This window comes from Urocitellus parryii, chromosome 1 (genome assembly GCF_045843805.1).
Source record: "Urocitellus parryii isolate mUroPar1 chromosome 1, mUroPar1.hap1, whole genome shotgun sequence".
Taxonomy (NCBI): domain Eukaryota; kingdom Metazoa; phylum Chordata; class Mammalia; order Rodentia; family Sciuridae; genus Urocitellus; species Urocitellus parryii.
The window spans coordinates 109,128,561-109,147,500 of record NC_135531.1 but is presented as its reverse complement, the minus strand read 5'-3'; the positions used below and the strand labels follow the sequence as shown (position 1 = coordinate 109,147,500).

Sequence of the window (18,940 nt, the reverse complement as noted above, 5' to 3'; positions counted from 1 at the left end):
AAAATAGAAAATGAGAAAACACAGATAAACAATAAGAAAAAAATTAAAATCACTTAATTCCATCTCCCCAAAATAAAGAGTTTGAAGGTTCATACCCATGTTATTAACAAAAATGGGTTAATGATAAATATTTATAGACGTTCTTTTTTCTTGCAACATTTTGTGACATCTTGTCAATACTTGTGTAGAATATCATTTAACACATTTTAAAGATGTAACAGGATACCCTGTATTGGCCACTTAATTTGCTCTGATCAAGGAAATAAGCTTCAAGGAAATAAGCTTCACAGTGACTCAATCTAACCAATTTCTCTGAATCCACATGGTTATTTAGGAGCCTTCTTACTGATAATACCAGGTTTTTGTCCCCTGATTAATTCTGGTTAAATGTTATCTAATTTGTTAGTTAAATATTATCCACTGGATAAAGGCATTGCACTTTTACCTTTTTTTATTTTGGTACTGGGGATTTAGCCCAGGGGTGCTTAACCACTGAGCTACATCCCCAGCCCATTGTTTATTTATTTATTTATTTTAAAATCTTATGTATGTATGTATGTATGTATTTATTTAGTTGTAGTTGGACACAATACCTTTATTCCATCCGATTATTTATTTTTTATTTTTTTAAGAGAACTTTTAATATTTATTTTTTAGGTTTTGGCGGATACAACATCTTTGTATGTGGCGCTGAGGATTGAACCCAGGCTGCATGCATGCCAGGCGAGCGCGCTACCGCTTGAGCCACATCCCCAGCCCCCCCCCATTGTTTATTTTGAGACAGGGTCTTGCTAAGTTGCTTAGGGCCTCACTAAGTTGCTGAGGCTGGTTATGATTCTCTAGCCTCAGTCTACTCAGCCACTGGGATTACGGGCATGTGCCACTGTGCCTGGCCACTTTTATCGATTTTTGATGCCATCAGGAATGGGTGAATATCCTTGTCCTGTTTGGAACAGTTTAATATTTTTCTATAGGTTTTTTTTTTTAAATTGACCATTTAAATTGTTATATTTACATTGCTAATATAAAAGAGAAGATTCTACACTTGGATCACTTGGATCATAATCTTAGGTTTCTGCTGATAATTTTGATTTAGACCTGGGTAATAAGCGAGGCTTTCCTTAAATAATATGCTTAGTTGGTCTTTAAAATTTTTGCACTTATTTCATTTTTATTGATCATAGAATTGCAATAGGGGTTTTAGATCATCTGATCTAACCAATTGATTTTATAGATACAGAAAGAGTGGCCTAAACAGATTAAAAAACTTGTGCAAGATGCAGGAGGGAAAAAGAGCGCACATTCGGGGTTAGGAGTGTTGGTCAGTGGTAGAGCACTTGCCTTCCATGTGAGAGTCCCTGAGTTTAGTTCCACCCTACCTTCTCCCACACCTTCCAAAGAAAAGCTGACATTTATTTCTTGCCTGTTCTGTTTGCTGCAGTATACTAGAGGCTTTACAGATAATATCTTTTAAGCCTTCTGATAACCTTACTCTGGATGGATGAGGAAATGAAGCTCAGAGAGGTTATTTTTTGTCTGAGACTACTTAGCAGATAAATGAATGGTAGAACAATCTGAATCCTAGCTGTGTCTTTAACATTGTGATAGAGTTTTTACATATATGGACTCATTTAATCCTTATGGCAGTATGGTTCTGCAGGCATGATTCCGGTTTACTGACATGAAGCAGTCTCACAGAACACTGTAACCTGTGTTTGGGACATGGAGGGAGGACATTTGGTTTTCAGGTCCCTTTGGGGACTACTTTTGAAAATGATATTAAATGTCTGTTTTTCACATTGTTAGTCCATACTCTTCAGAGAGGTAATTTTGGATTTGTGAGGAGGGTGCAGTAATTGAAATGGTGTTTGAAATACTGAGGGAATCATTTGCTAGTAAGGAACAAGTGAAGATGAATAACTAAAAGAGACTTCTTTTATCTCTTCTTAAAAAAAAATCTCCTTTCCCATTTTATGCCATGCCTTAATTAAAAAGAAATTAAAACCTCTCTATAAATCTTTTCATGACAGAAATGTTCTTTTATTTTTTTCTTCAACCCATTTGCCAGACCTTGAACCAGATGCTGGGTCTACAGAGATGGGACACTCAGGTTCCATTATCAGGTTGTTTATCATGGGGTGGGGGCAGAAACCTGACCCTACAGTATTGTGGTATATAGTGCAGTACCTGGGTAGACAGTGTTGCCCCAGGTTTGGAGGAATCTACTCAAGATTAGTGAGTTAGTGGTGTTTGTTGGATTTTAGGGTGGAGGTGTCAGCTGGCAATTTGGAGTACTTGCAGACATGGAAAACATGGGGGCTAGATAGAAGAAGGAAAACCCACAATGGGGTTGGATGGGATCATGCTAAGTAATGGAGCAGTAGGAAGAGTTGAGTGGGAGAATGAGGAGTTTTTAGTTTTTTAGTTTGCTATGACCTAAAAAATACCCATGGTCTATGCCTGGGTGATGATTATTGACTGAGAAGAGCAAAACCACCACCATAATTGAGGGAGAATGAGAGGAAAGAGATCTTGTTCAAGAATGTTGGCCATTGAAGGAAAGGAGGTTGCCTTTGAACTTGTGATCCTTCTACCTCAGTCTACTGAGCCACTGGGATGGATTACAGGTATGTGCCACTGTGCCCAGCAACTCTGTTATTTTTTAATATATGCAGAAATACACAACATTAACATAATCCCTAACAGAACTCTGAAATATGACTAGTGTTTCTTCTTACTTTCGATCACCTATGAAAATAGCATTTTTTTATTCCACTTACTCAGTGTTTTATAATATGGACTTTTTATGCCATTTGTTAAAATATTGGTCATTAAGTATCCTATTAGTTTTAGTTTATTAATGAAATAATTTTTGAAATCTTGTCTTCCTCTCCAGTCTAGTTGCCTTGCAAAAGTATTAATAATTTGGGTGTAGAATTCTAGGTTGTGAAGGATACTTTCTTAGGATTTTTGAAGTCATGTTGTATAGTTTTTTAGGTTTTGTTACTGTAGAAGTGGTAATAAGTGAAAAATTTTAAACCTTACAGGATCTTTTGGTGTAGTTTTAAATTTCACAAGGGTATTCTTGTTGTAGATCTTTTTTCATACATTGCTTTGGTTATTTGGCTGAATTTTTTTGATGTGGAAATTCTTGTCCTTCAGTGCTTAAGAATTTTCTTGAATTACTTTATTGATATTTTCTCCTATTTTTATTATATTCTGAGATGCTTATCATTCAAATGGTGGGCCTTATTGATCTTTTGGTCTCCTTACCTTAAATTTTTTTCCTCTTCTAGTATATGTTCTAAATTTTCCCTTCCAAATTTTACTGTCATTTTAAAAATAGCTTATTACTCGTTTTATATCTCTTTATATCATCCTGTTCTTATTTAAATTTTATGGATATAGTAGTTTCTCTTGCCTCTTCAGAAATCTTCATTTTCTTTCATAGCCACTATGTGCTTCAAGTTAATTTCCCTCCTTCCCTCCTTCCCTCCCTCCCTCCATCCATCCCTTCCTTCCTTCCTTCCTTCCTTCCTTGTTTATTTAACTCATTGTTCTGGAGACTGGGAAGTCTCAGAGTATGGCCCTAGCAGCTGTTCAGCATACGGTGAAGGATTTTTTGCTTTTGATGCATCATAACATGGCAGAGGGCAGCATCACATGGAGAGACAGATCCAAGTTAATTTATTTTTCTGTTTGTTGATCTTTGTAGGTTGAGAACAAATGGTAAACAATATGAAATATAGGCGCTTAGAAAAAATTTTTAGAAGGGCTTGAACAGGAATGATGCCTAGAATATTGTAGAACTGACCTTTGGGAACTTTTCTGTCCAAGTACACCTTGAAACAATTGAATTTCAAAAAACAATGTGTAGCTGTGATTCAGGACTAGGAAGCCACCACTGTTGATACTGGAGAATGGACAGTGGACCCTATTAGAGAAGAATTTTACAGACTATATTCCTTATGAATATAGGTGGAAAATTAAAAAAAAAATACAAGCTGAGTATTCTTAGACTCTGGAAGTCCAAAATCTGAAATATCTGAAATCTGGAACTTTTTGAGTGTAATGGTGCCCAACAAGTTTTGAATTTTTGGAGCATTTCAGATTTTTGGATTTAGAGATTGTCGACCTATAGTTTATGGAAATATTCCAAAATATGAAAAAATTCTAAATCTGGTATTCTTCTTCAGAGTATTTCAAATAAGGGGATACTTTATCTGTACTAGTAAATGAAATCCATTAACATATAAAAAGAATTATACGGTTATTAAGTAGGATTTATCCTGGAAGTATAAGGTTGCTTCAGTTATGAAAGTCAAAGTAATATACCATATTAATAGAACAGAAACCATATGTTCAAGATGTGGGAAAAACATTTGACCAAGTCCATTATGTTTCATGACAAAAATTTCTAAAGTAGGGATAAAAGGAAACTTTAGCAAAAGAATCTCTATGAAAAAGACAAGTGATATTTTCTGGTAAATATCAAAGGAATAAAACAAGAATGTATACTCTCATTTCTTCTATTCAACATTGTCCTGAAAGTTTTAACCAGAGATTAAGACTAAAAAGGAAGTAAAAAACCTTTATTTGCAAATAATCTTTTTTTTTTTTTTTTTTTTAAAGAGAGAGTGAGAGAGGAGAGACACAGAGAGAGAAATTTTAATATTTATTTTTTAGTTCTCGGTGGACACAACATCTTTGTTGGTATGTGGTTCTGAGGATCGAACCCGGCCGCACGCATGCCAGGCGAGCGCGCTACCGCTGAGCCACATCTCCAGCCCTGCAAATAATCTTGTATATAGAAAAATTTAAGGAATCTTTTAAGAGCAAAAACAGAGAGTTAATAAGTTTAGCAATGTCAGTATACCATAGATACACACACACACACACACATATATATATATATAGTATATATTTTATATAATACAAATATATAATTTATATACATAAAATCAGTTGTATTTGTGTACTCTGGCAGCAAAAAATCTAAACATGAAATTAAGAAAGCAATTATAGCATCAAAAGGAATAAAATGCTTAGAAATAAATATTATGGGAATGAGAGACTTACATACTAACTAGAAACTTAACGTGGCTGAAAAAATTTTTATAAGGTTTAGATAAATGGAAAGACATCCCAGTTCATGGATTGGAATATAATATTAAGGAGGCAGCTCTCCTCAAATTCTTCTGTAGATTCAGTGTTATATCTTACTAAAATCATAGCTGCCTTTTTTGTTGTTTTGCAGAAATTGATAAGCTGGCTGTAAAATTCATGTGGTAATGCATGGGAACTGCAGTAACCAAAAACCAAAGTTGGAGGACTTACATTTCCTGATTTCAAGACCTAACTGTAGTTCTACAGTAATATGTGTGTTACTAACATAAAGATAGGAAAAACTTCATGCAATGTTAGAGTCTGTAAACAAGTCTGGATGGCGACTGGCATTTTGCCAGAGGGAGTGGTTTGTGAAGTAATTAAAGCGAGCCATTAAGTGTGGTGATTCCTTATTGGTTGACTGATGTATCTAGTTTATGTTAATTAAGATAAGCTGTGTGGAATGTATATATACCCCTCGTGTCCAACAATAAATGGCTCCTACTCCTGCTGTATCAATGTACACAAGTTGTTCGTCACCCCCCACCCCCGTTATTTTGCTGCAGCTGGACTGCGGCACTTTTCTGTCCTTCATGACTTGTTTGTCAGCAGAAAATCTGATGCAAGGGCCTGGAAAGCGATCCCATGCATTTCTATATTGGTCCCGTGCGTTCCTGTATTTCTTCTTTGTTGTTTATATATGCATTTGGTTAGAGAACCTAATTGGCATTCAGCATCATAGCTGCAAGAGAGTCTGGGGGAACTTAGAGAGGTGACTTTCTATTGTATGAAAGTACTACCAGGAGGTTAGAATTTACATTGGTTGAACCAACACACAGTGTCTAGATTTCTGGAGGTTCTTATGAATGAGGTTTCTTGATTATACTTCTTTGAGGTGAAGTATGGCTTCACCCAGTGTCTGGCTTAGGATTCAGCACCCTTGGATTGGCTAAGTTGTTTTTACTCATGATCTGCTTTCTGGCCTTCTAAAATACTGTCACTTCATTTTCAGTTTTTCTCCTCAAGAATTTGTACTTTTTAAAAAATATTAATTTTTAGTTTTAGGTGGATACAATATTTTATATTTTTATGTGGTGCTGAGGATCGAACCCAGTGCTTCACACGTGCTAGGCGAGCGATGTACCACTTGAGCCACAACCCCGGCCCCAGGAATTTGTACTTTTGCTGTTTTAATCAGGTTTCTGAATGGGTAACAGTAGAGTCGTGTTTAATGTGCCATTTGTGTCCCAAAACGACTCATGCGTTATTGAAATACCATGTACTTTTCTTCTCTCTCTTTTTTTTTTTTTAAACAAGCACTCTACTGACTAAGGTATATTCTCAGCCCTGATCTGTAATGTTTTTTTTTTTTTTTTAATATCTTATTTACATTTTAGTTTTCGGCAGACACAACATCTTTGTTTGTATGTGGTGCTGAGGATCGAACCCGGGCCGCACCCATGCCAGGCAAGCTCGCTACCTACCGCTTGAGCCACATCCCTAGCCCCACTTTTCTTTTCTTTCCTAGAACTTATCAAGATATTTCCAGACATTTGTTTCATTGATTAGATAATTTTGTGTAAATAATTGATAGTTTGGAATCTCTTTGTGGACTGGCTAGTGTCAGATTTTGCTTTCTATTATAGCTACAAATTCCCCAACACTCTGTAAACTCCCTTAAAAGAATTATTAACAGTGATTTGTAGGAGGCTGTTTTTTGCAGAAGGTTGAGTTCCACACAATCCATCAAGGAGTAGTGAAATTACAATTGATACTAGTATTCATGTTGCTAAATAAAATGTAGGCTTGAAAATTGTAAAAATGGCTGTTAATTATAGGCACAGAATTAGTCTTTGTGACCACTATATTCAATCATTATATTCCCCTTCTATACTCCTTATTCTGATTTATTTTTCTTCCAGATAGTGGTTATTCTTGACATGTATTTGTGCTTTTATTTTCCCTTTTTTTTTTTAAAGAGAGAGAGAGAGGAGAGAGAGAGAGAGAATTTTTAATATTTATTTTTTAGTTCTCGGCGGACACAACATCTTTGTTGGTATGTGGTGCTGAGGATCGAACCCGGGCCGCACGCATGCCAGGCGAGCGCGCTACCGCTGAGCTACATCTCCAGCCCTATTTTTCCTTTTTAACTGCTTTATTAACTTTGTATGTTTCCATTCAAATGGGTAAAACCCTACTGCTGTCAGAAACTTAGGTTGGGTGCAAAGTCTGTCTTCAACCAGAAGCTGGCAACACAAGACCCACTTGACACATGGAAATAACATAAGGTTCATAGCAAACAGATCTGTAAAGGCATATCAGGAAAATGCAAGGAAAAGAAAAACAGGGGGAAGCACAGTATTAATCTCATGGAAAATGGACCAAGTCAAGGCATAGGCAAAATTCATTATGCTGGTCATGGTGATTAGAGAGCTCCTCCAATAAGAATATGTAGACAGTTCCTCAACTGCAGCTCCCCAAGTTTTCTCCTGATTTCTCTCATCTCCTCTTATTTCCATATCATCTCCATCTCTACGCATTCCATTATTGATCTGCCTATTTCGTATGGTGGGCCTGTCTCTATTATTTCCTGCAGGCTGGTGGCTTCACCTCCTCCCAAAGGGTGGCCTTCCTCTCCATTGCATTGGCTGCTCCATTTCTTCATTTTCCTGGGCCTATCCTTGTCTTCTCAGCCTCCAGATTCTCTCCGCCAGGTGCGTTGCCGCTACACTGGGCCACATCGACCTGATGCCAGCCCGCCCGCCATGCGCAGTGCAGGTAGCCAAGTGATGACTGTACCCTATGCTGCCTGGCTTTTGTATTTGTGCATTTTGTGACCTTTCTCACAAGAAGTTCCATAAGGGCAGAAATTTCGTATATTTTGTTAACTGCTGATATCTAAGCTTCTAGGTCAGTGCCTGCACATAGTAGGTAGGTGACCAAATACTGGTAGTGGTTGTTTTTAAATGAGTAAGTCATTCGTATTAGTACTTAAAGTGTCTATTCCCCAATTCCTGTGCCTGTTTATATTAGAGTGAATTTCTTGTTTTCAAAGAAAAGGTTCTGTGGTCTACTTTCAATCTCTTTTAGTAGTTTTCCTAATTTTAATTTGATTTCAGTTAGGGTTTTCCTGATTCTGATAGGGTTGTTGGTTAATTTTGTTGACTGATCAACTACTAGCAATAGCTTTGGAGTTTGTGCAAAAGCCTCTTAGTATTTTTGCATATGCCAGTAGCAATCTTTGTTAATAAGAATTGTGATCACAAGATTATTTGGAATTTTTGTGTATTACATTTGTTTTAATAACAGGGAAGTTCATTAATTGTCTTTCATGAGAAATGTTGTAGATCAAATCCCCTTTCCCTTTGGAAGGGATGGTAATTGGATACTATTGAAACTGATCAGGTAATGTTGGAACAAATGCATATTTAATAGGCACTTTGAGCCTATTATGAAATAAGATTATTTAGTTTTAGGACAGAAGATTTTTCTGTAGGCACCTTTATTTTAAACTCAAGGTTTATTTTTCTTCGAAAAGTTTGGATCATGACTAGATAATAAAGACCACATAGATTCTGAGCTATGGGTATGAAGAGATCACCAGAAACAGATTTGATAATCACTTGAATAAATGTACTTGTGTTGAGTGGTGTTCAGCTGCCACCAGACAGCTGTTCTAGAGAACCTTATGGTAATATAAAACATGAACAGAGCTCAGACAGCTGTGCCTAATTGGCCTGGCTTTATGTAGAGCATATCTGTTTGAGGAATTTAAAAATCCTTGTTTTGTGGAGATTAGGAATAATTTTGTATAGAATGGTAGCTATTATGTTATTGTCTGAAAATGAAACACTGAATAGTATTTCTTTTTCATCCCCTAGAATTTCTTTTTCCAGACTAGAATGGTCCTAAAGCAAAAAGTAAGGAGTGGAAAAAAAAAAATTAAGGAGTGAATGCCAAGTTAAGAAAGGTAGCTAGGGGGCTGGTTGTGGCTCAGTAAGTAGCACGCTTGCCTAGCATGCATGAGGCAATGAGTTCCATTCTCAGCACTGCATACAAATAAATAAAATAAAGGTCCATCAACAACTAAAAAATATTTTTTTAAAAAAGAAAGGTAGCTAAACACAGGCAGAGAAAGCCCATTATTGGCTTGGCATCTGTTTCTCTTTCATCTTCTCTAGTAACCTCATTTCCATTCAGGAGATTACAGCATATGCCTCAGAAAATTCTCAATCTGTACATTTGTTGATTCTCTTTTATGTAAGATGACAATCTGTAATAGTTTCTTTTTTAAAAATAAATTTTGTAGTTGTAGATGGATAGTGTGCCTTTATTTTATTTATTTTTTTATGTGGTACTGAGGATCGAACCCAGTGAGTGCCTCACATGTTAGGCAAGTGCTCTGCCACTGAGCTACCGCCCCAGCATGTAATAGTTTCTTAAATGCTAGAAAGTGATGTAAGTAGCCAGAGAGGATTTAGTGGAATTCAAAACTAACTTGAGTTGTTTGTTTTCTGGTTTTTCGTATTATTGGTTTGTCTGACATATTAAGGCAGGAGTAAAAATCTCAAGTAATTGTATTTCTGTTTTTTATCTTTGGAAACAGGAATGGCTCTTGTCTAGTTTATTTTTTCAACTGTGTAACTTGAAAGTTTATATTCTTAGGTCCATCAGTCATTATGTCTTGAATGAATTTTTTTTTCAGGAGAACATATATATCAGTAAGTTTTTTTCACTTAGCAAGCATTTGATGAACACAGATTCTTGACCTTGTCTACTCTTCTGCATATGTGGTACCATAAAAATCTCTGGGAAATTTCATGCACATTTAATTTCTAGAAGCTAGCTTTATACTTTATTCTAGGCATGTAATCTGCCAAAAAAGGGACCATTTATAATTTAGGTCTTTGTGTGTGTGTGTGTGTGTGTGTGTGTGTGTGTGTTGCTGGTGACTGAACCCAGGGCCTTGTGCATGTGAGGCAAGCACTGTACCATCTGAGCTATATCCCCAGGTCTTTAATTTTTTAATATGACTTTTTGCGCATACATTGTTTTTAAATTTTTTTTAGCTGTCAATGGGACTTTATTTATTTTATGTATATGTGGTGCTGAGAATTGAACCTAGCGCCATACAACCCAGCCCACACATACATTTTTGTATATGGAAATCAAAGAACAAGGACAAAAGTACCTGAGGAAAAATGAAATTTATGACTCTTTTAAAATAAGCAAACCAAACTGAAGCATGTCTATATAGGTCCTGTCCTAAAAGTGAACACAGATTGTTTGCCTACAACTACATTGTGAGTGATTAAGAGAAGCGCTCATTCTTTTGTGGTTGTGCTACTGGTCAAACTAGAAATTTCTTTTTTAAAAAAGATTTTTATTTTATTTTATTTTTATTTTTAGTTGTAGTTGGACACATACCCTTATTTATTTTATCTATCTATCTGTCTATCTATTTATTTTTATATGGTGCTGAGGATTGAACCCAGGGCCTTGCACGTGCTAGGCAAGCGCTCTACCACTGAGCCACAACCCCCCCCCCCCCGCCCCAAACTAGAAATTTCATTCAGCTAAGCATTTGTGTCAGGTGTTACACAGTAGGACCAAGAAAATGTTAATAGAACGGTGATAATTTGCCGATACCTAATTTTAAACTATTTTGTATTGAGCTTCTAATTGTTCTACATATTAGTTCCTACAAGTTTTGTGATTGATTTCTTTTCTTTTTTTTTTTAATATTTTATTTTTTAGTTTTTTGGCGAGCACAACATCTTTGTTTGTATGTGGTGCTGAGGATCGAACCCGGGCTGCACGCATGCCAGGTGAGCGTGCTACCACTTGAGCCACATCCCCAGCCCGATTGATTTCTTTTTATTCTCTGTTTAACTGATCTTTTTTTTAAGAGTTTATGGTAATGATATGCTTCTTAATTAATTTTCAAGTAGTTATTGTTGTCATAACTTACTAGGTCTTAAATGATTTTCAGCATATTATTATGTATGTGGTATGACTGGGGAAACTGTTCTCTACAGTTATTTTATATAGTAATTATGTATTTCCCAAAGAGGTTCATTGAACATTTCTAGCAGTTCTGTAACTGGGTGCATTTTCTAACTTCTACTTTCTTAGAGGTAGGACCAGTCTGAGGTACACCTAAACAAATGAAGAACATAAAGAAAGTGAGACTGAGTTTTTCCAACAGAAGGGGTAGTACAGAGGGCAAAGTTTAGACCCTGAGTTCCACAGACAATTACTTAAGTAGAGAAGCCAAGGTTAATGTCAATGTCAAACTGTAGATTGAACAACCAATATGGTCAGAGCAGTAAGGTACATGGTATTGATGGCAGGAGAAATTTAGAAAGTGATGGAGTAACCTATTGCATCTGTGTTAGTCTAACAGGACTCTGCAAAGGGTAGCTAGCTATGTGTCCCAGACAGTTAATGGTGCTAGGTCTTATTGGGAAAGTACACCATAGTATATCACTAAAGCCATATCTTATTCTTTAGTCATTACTGGAGAATGTTAATAGGAATGTAAATATATATTTTCTAGCTGCTTATTTCTTTAATGATCAAATATTTAATTAGAACTGCCTACTTAATGTGACTAGTTTAATTCAAGCTTATTTGAAATGAAAGCTAACTTTGCTAAGGGAGGGAATTCTTAGGATATAGTTTTATAAAGCTGGGGCTGTGGATGTGGCTCAAGCGGTAGCGCGCTCGCCTAGCATGCGTGCGGCCCAGGTTCGATCCTCAGCAGCACCACATACCAACAAAGATGTTGTGTCCGCCGAGAACTAAGAAAAAATGAATAAATGTTAAAATTCTCTCTCTCTCTCTCTCTCTGTCCCTCTCACTCTCTCTTTAAAAAAAAAAAAAAGTTTTATAAAGCTGTTTGTGGTGTTTTTTTTTTTTCCTTGTGTAGAATATTTAAAGGAAATGGGAATACTTCATGACTTATTCAGGAGTGCACATATTTGTAGCATTAAGATTCACACTGAATTTAAATGAAAACACTAGAAATTTTTTCTCTGGAGGTAGAAATAGTTTAGTTGGGCAGGTCAATAACACTGAACAAAGCCAGTCAGGAAATATAGTCAAAGAAAATATTGTCAAAGAAAAATGTATTCTAACACCTTCAGTGATAACTTCTAATGACTTTGGATCCCTATTTAAATTGCTTTTTGTTTCACGACACTATCAGATATCTCTGCATGTAATAGCTTCAGCAAATTAGTATGTGTATGTTTCAGGATGTCAATTCTGCAGGTTTCTGCACTCTGACCAGTTATCTGCTGTTAACTACATTTGGGCTGTCCACACTGTATTCAGTGATGAGAAGCAATAGAGTTAGAAACCTAAAAGATTATGTTCAAAATATTAACTCACTGCATGACCTCCATGTGTTCTTAATCTTGTGGACATAAAACTCATTGATTCAAGATTATTAATCTGATGGAGACTTGGGTGTAGTCTTGTGTTTGTGTGTGGTACACAGGATTTAATTTAGGGGTGCATTCTTAACTACTGGGCTTCATCCTCAGCCCTTTATATTTTTAATTTTGATATAGAATCTTGCTAAATTGCCAAGACTGACCTCAAATTTGTAATCCTCCTGTTTCAGCTTTCCTACTAGTTGATATTACACCATGTCCAGCTTGAGTGTAATCTTAAGAATTTTTTATGATTCATCCATTCTTGGAAATTGGTAGGGTGAGTTGTTAGGGAGGACATTTCAGAATGTGACTAACAGAGAATATATAAGTATCAGTTACTTTTTTTTCCTTGAAAAAGACATGGTATTTTTCATGGGATGAAAAAAGCAGAAAACTAGGACTGTTGGGATAACCCTGGAGGGAGCTTTCTAGGAAGGTGTGTGTGGAGGGTTCTTTTTTCCTTCCCTTTTTTTTTTTTTTTTTTGGTGCTGAGAATCAAACCTAGGGTGTCAGAATGCATGCGCTGTCACTGAGCTGTACCCCCAGCCCCACGTTCTTTTAACAGTTAACAAAATGACAGTAATGTCCAGGCTTTCTGTTTCTGTATAGAACATATAGAGATAATAAGAATGGGCCTTCCCCTCAAAGAGTTCTGTCTCTTGGAGTAGTAAAGCACATCCAGAAACATAGGAATTTGTATGATCAGTGTAATTTTAAAGTGTGTGCAAGATGTAGAAGTAGTAGTCATCAACTCTCCTCCCTTTATTAGCTTTATGAAACATAAATTTTTCGCCACCGTTAATGTTATGGATTCAAGGAGGAAGAAGAGAAATGTATGTACACAGAATAATTTGTACAGCTGAAGGGTGTTTGGGATGTAAGGACAACTACAAGAACTATCTGCCCTAAGCTCCCTTTGCAGTACCCCTTACAAGTCCTTCTTTATTGCTTTACTTGAGCATCTACAAGATAAACCTTTATGTCACCCAGACAGCCAAATACCTAAGTGTAGTGACATGGGCTAGTGTCTGACCTACAGCAGTAGAAAGGTATTCAGGGTCCAGAAAAAGAAAGAAAAATCTCCTAAAATGCAAAGTATACTCTACCAGGAACCCTGTCTTATCTATCTTCCTATCTGGGTAGTACATAGTAGATACTCAATGTTTCTTGGATTAATAAGTAAGTTTTAAAAATTTAGGGCCTAGACTGAGTCCTTCTTTCTCTGCCTTCAAACTCTCTGGTGTACTTGTGTATAAAATGTTACTCTGCATTTTGGGAGGGGATTAGAAAAACCAAAAAGTTGACTCACAAACTTATAGGAGAAGAGACTATAAATTACTTGGCATCACAGAAAGTGGCTTGTGTTGGACAGTATAATGCCTGCTGTCTTTCTATGCAAGAAGGCCATGGTGGCTTGTAGGGCAGATCTAGGTTGATTGGGCTCAGAATAAGCTTCATCCTCAGTAAACAGAAGATACTTTTCTACTGATAAACTGTTACATTAAATATATGACTTTAGGTTTTGATCTGAACTTTGTATTTGTATTTCTTGCTGTGGTTTGTTGCTTTTTCTTTCTTTTTTACATTTTTTTTTTGGAGCATCTACTCTGAAAGAAGGTGTCCTGTGCATTGTAGTAGAATGTTGAACCAAGTGCAGTGGAATCCAAATGTCTTTTTTTTTTTTTTTCCTGCTAGGAGAGATAAAGCAAGAAAGCTTTAAAGAAGAGATGATGTTTGTTTGGTCTCAGTTTTGAATGATAGGAGTTAAATGGAGTTAAGAATTAGAATAGATGACACTGGAGTTGGGGAGAATAAGATCCAAAGCCAGAAGGTCCTTGTGTCCTGAAGGTCTCTGCAGTTGGCTGTGCCATGCTATGCTAAAGAGCTTAGACATTAGATAATCAGAAGTTTTCAAACCACATGCAGAAAACTAGGACTGTTGGGATAATGATTGATAGGATACCATACCCTGTACTCTGTCTTTAATCCTAGCATCTCCATGCATAAACAAACACAAAATAAAACATGCTTTTAAAAGTACTGTTATTGGGTATTAAAAGGTTTTATGTTAGAAGATTTATACTTTTTGAATGATAAAATCTTAAAACCTCAACTCTTTGGCAGGGGGATATCGTGTTTTTTTCATGGTGTTACCTGGTTTAATTTGTTTTTTACTAATCATGTCATGCCTTCTAACAATTTATTAGTTCCAGTTTTCACTACTCTCTGATTGTAGTTGATTTCCATAGTTCAGATTTTGAACGATGAAATCTGAATTGTTGCTGGTCAGAGATTGGCTTCCAGAGTCAGATATTTACCTCTAGTCTAGTTGGATATAAGCAGGCCCTGATAGGAGTTGTGATTGTTGTAGTCCATCAAGACAAAGGGATTAGGCCAGTTTCCAGTTCCTCAGTGGGAACCATTCATTCTTTTCTTGTGTACAAGTGTTCAGAAATATTCTCTGTGTACATTGTGTGTATTTATATATATATATATATATATATATATATATATATATATATATATATACACACACACACACACACACACACACAAGATATTTTCCCCCACAGTAGGAAATTTAAGAGATGGTTACTTTCCTTTGGAGGCACTTTTTTTTTAAACTGCCCCCTCCCATTATTCTAGCTTCTAATCACGTACATGTTTTTAAAAACCTAACAGTTGGTATTCGCTGGGAAGTATACTTCTGTATAGGGGGAAAAAGCCAAATAATAAATTCTTTGCAATTGTAAATATATCTCCAGCCTCTGATTTATATCTACCTAATTTGCTCAGCAAGGTGGAAGAGCTTTAAGGTAGCATTTATAATGGAGCAGTTTATATTTTCTTAGACTATCACTGTTTTAAGTGACTAAGAACTTGACATTAAATAGACACTGTCAGCGTTATATGGCTGAACTTAAAGCTCTTAGAAAGTTTCAACTGCTAGCACTAAGATACTCAAGGTACTCATCCATTTTAGTCCTCCTTTTCTTACCTTATTTTATTTTGTGAAAGAACCATATTTTAGTTATCTGGGTGCACTGCCCGATTAATTTTTTGACTTCTTGTGTTTCCTACACTGTACAAAATGTTGCACAGTATCTTTTACTTAGTGGAAGATTGAGTCTCAAGCTATATGCATGTACTACCCATAAAATCAGTGTGATTCAATAAGTACATGAAGAAGATACTTCATAAAATATACCCATTTTTACAGAACACTGCAGTAGTCTAATATCGTGATATTTTGTTCTCCATCATTCTTCGTAGGCTGTCGGTCTGGAAAGCATAGGTTTACTCTGCAGTTATGAAGCACCACATTATGGTCTAAGATTGAAACACTAAATAGTGGTGAAGCAGAGATTTTGTAATTTTTAAATAATTTTGAGCTAGTAGCTTTTGTTAAGTATTGTGCAGTACTCAACAAAATACAGTTTTACTTTAAATCATGTATTATGCTATGTATCCTATTCCAAATCTGGCCACTTTATAGTGGAATAAAATAGTGGCTCCTTCACAAGATGCAATTCTATTTCTGTGGAGACCCAGTGCTTGAATGAAGTGGTGAATAACCATTATGGCTGTAGGTTATGATTCTGTGGTTTTCTTTAACCTCTTCTAAACTAGTGAAAGCCTGCCATCTTGTGGCTTTTAGATATATGGGTTTTAGGGCTGGGGATGTGGCTCAAGCGGTAGCGCGCTCGCCTGGCATGCGTGAGGCCTGGGTTCGATCCTCAGCACCACATACAAAGATGTTGTGTCCGCCAAGAACTTAACAAAAAAAAAAATATGGGTTTTAGTAAAAAGATCTGAGATTTTAGTTATTATGATACCAAAATGTGTAAGAAGTCTTTAAGTTGTATTTTCTTACCATTTGGTTGATTTTTTTTTTTAAATTCATTTTCTTTTAACATTACAAGACTATTTTAACTTTTCTATTAACTAAAAAATTTCTCTTTTTCAAAAGTCAGTAGTAAAAATAACTTATACATTAGCAATTTTACTTAAGAACAGTTATTGAAAATTTGTTATTAAGACTTCTTATATAACTAATGATAGTTACTTGAATGAGGAAAAAAAATTCTGTCTAAAAATTATTGGACAACTGTATCCAAACGAACTTGTAATTTATAATGTAGAACCCAATTTAATAATAATAAAAACTAACACTAAAGAAAAAAACTCAATTAAAACTTCATTTTGCCTGGCATGGTGGCACATGCCTGTAATCTCAGTGCTCCATAGGAGGCCGAGACAGGAGGATCTCAAACCCAGCCTCATAGACCCTGTCTCTAAATAAAATACAAAATTGGGCTGGGGATGTAGCTCAAGTGGTTGAGTGCCCCTGAATTCAATCCCTGACACCAAGGTCAATCAATCCATCCTAATGTTTTTTTTTTCAATATTTTTTTGTCAGCATTATATGGCTGATTGACCTTTATTTATTCACGTATTTATATGTGTTGCTGAGAATTGAACCCAGTGACTCACACATAGGAGGCAAGTGCTCTACCACTGAGCCACAAAACCTAGCCCTCCATCCTCATTTTTTGGTAGTTAACAATATAAAATAATTTTTCTACAAAATATTAGGAAGGCTTTTATTTGTAGTTAGGGAAATTTCAAATCACTTCATATAAGAAGTGGAAGTTGCTTTTAAGCTTTTGGGGTCAGTTAAATTCTAATGAACATTTACACTCACACACACAGTACACGTGTATCTTAATGTTATATCACCAAGCAAAAAACACAACAAGAGAATTTCTATATAACTGATACATCATTAAGGTATAAAATTGCTTCTTAAAATAACTTACTTCTGACTGGGGGCTGTAGCTAAGTTGTAGAGTACTTGCCTAGCATGCACATGGCCCTGGGTTTGATCCCTAGTAATACCACCAACACCAACAAAACAAAAACACAACCAATACTCACAAAATAACTTTTCATTCTCAGGTAATTAATCTATTTTTATATCTTGCCTGTCTCATATATCTTGCGTTTGTGTTGTTGTATTTAAAATAAACCTCTTTTTAAAAAAAAAATCTTTTTTTAATGTGTCTCTTCATAGAAAAAGATGAAATGTGTTCTTATTCAGACAACCAAGACTAGTAGTGATGTGACAGTGAAGGAGAATATTGTTATCTACCAAAAACTCTAGATCTAATGCCCCTGAATTGCTTTTCTAATAGGTTTGGGTAGCCCTTATTTAAACTACCTCTTTTATTTTTCCTTTTAGCAGGCAAGGAGAAGGATTCAAAACCAGGGGTATAATTTGATATCTGTGCTTTTTCAAATGTATTACAGTTATGCTAAGAAAGAATCTGATCTGAATGGTGCCCAGATCAAGCTTCGAGAATATGAAGCAGCACTGAATTCTAAAGATGCAGCTCTGGCTACTGCCCTTGGCGACAAAAAAAGTTTAGAGGCAGATTTAGAGGATCTGAAGGATCAGATTGCCCAGGTAAGGTAAACGTTGTGAGCCATGTTTGGAAGGTTAATTACCATGTGTCTTAATCCTTGGTTTGATTGATTTTTTTTTTTAATATTTATTTTTTAGTTTTAGGTGGACACAACATCCTTATTTGTATGTGGTGCTGAGGGTGGAACCCAGCGCCACGCACATGCCAGGCGAGCGCACTACCGCTTGAGCCATATCCCCAGCCCTGATTGATTGATTTTTAAAGGCTATATGTTTATTTTGGAATTTTAGTTTTTTGGGGTTTTTTTGGATCAGTTACCTGAAGAAAGTTTTTATGTATCTTAACATGTAAAGCTCCCTGAAGAAAGTTTTTAGATATCTTAACATGTAAAGCTCAATCACCTCTCAGTCATTCTGTGGGGGTTATATAGATCTTGCCATTCTTTCTTGTGTAGATGCTCTCAGAAGCTATTTCACCATTGTACTAAAATGTGAGGTGAGGAAAGAAGATGTTGCAATGCTGTTTCTTGCACACAGGAAAATATCAAAGTGGTTAACTAAAAATCATTGGTTTGATTTTAAAAATAGGAGTGATAGGTCTTTGTTCTGTACTCTGTTGGCCATTTTAACAGGTGATCTGTTTGGTACCCTGTAAGTGGGATCAGCAAATGAACCCAAAATTCTGTGGTAAAGGTTAAAATATGGTAATTATATCTTTATAAATGTATAGAAATTGTAATATTTGATTTGATTCATATATGTTAAATTCATTGCTAAATGATTGCTGTGTAATTTTATCACATTTTTTTCCCCCTTGTAATAGTTGGAAGCCTCTTTATCTGCTGCCAAAAAACAGTTAGCAGATGAAACTTTACTTAAAGTGGATTTGGAGAATCGATGTCAGAGCCTTACTGAGGACCTGGAGTTTCGTAAAAACATGTACGAAGAGGTAATTATATATAATTTT

At 35.8% G+C, this 18,940-nt stretch overlaps 1 protein-coding gene and 1 pseudogene across 1 annotated transcript in view; one reads left to right on the top strand and one right to left on the bottom strand.

Moving 5' to 3' along the window:
• Positions 1 to 18,940, top strand: part of Lmnb1 (lamin B1) — a 53,359-nt gene that overhangs the window by 5,742 nt on the left and 28,677 nt on the right. Inside the window, exons 2-3 of the mRNA XM_026413827.2 lie at positions 17,859 to 18,015; positions 18,797 to 18,922. Coding sequence (XP_026269612.2) covers positions 17,859 to 18,015; positions 18,797 to 18,922 — 283 coding nt within the window. The remainder of the gene's footprint in view (positions 1 to 17,858; positions 18,016 to 18,796; positions 18,923 to 18,940) is intronic.
• LOC113200414 (protein BEX3-like) lies at positions 7,474 to 7,763 on the bottom strand (annotated as a pseudogene).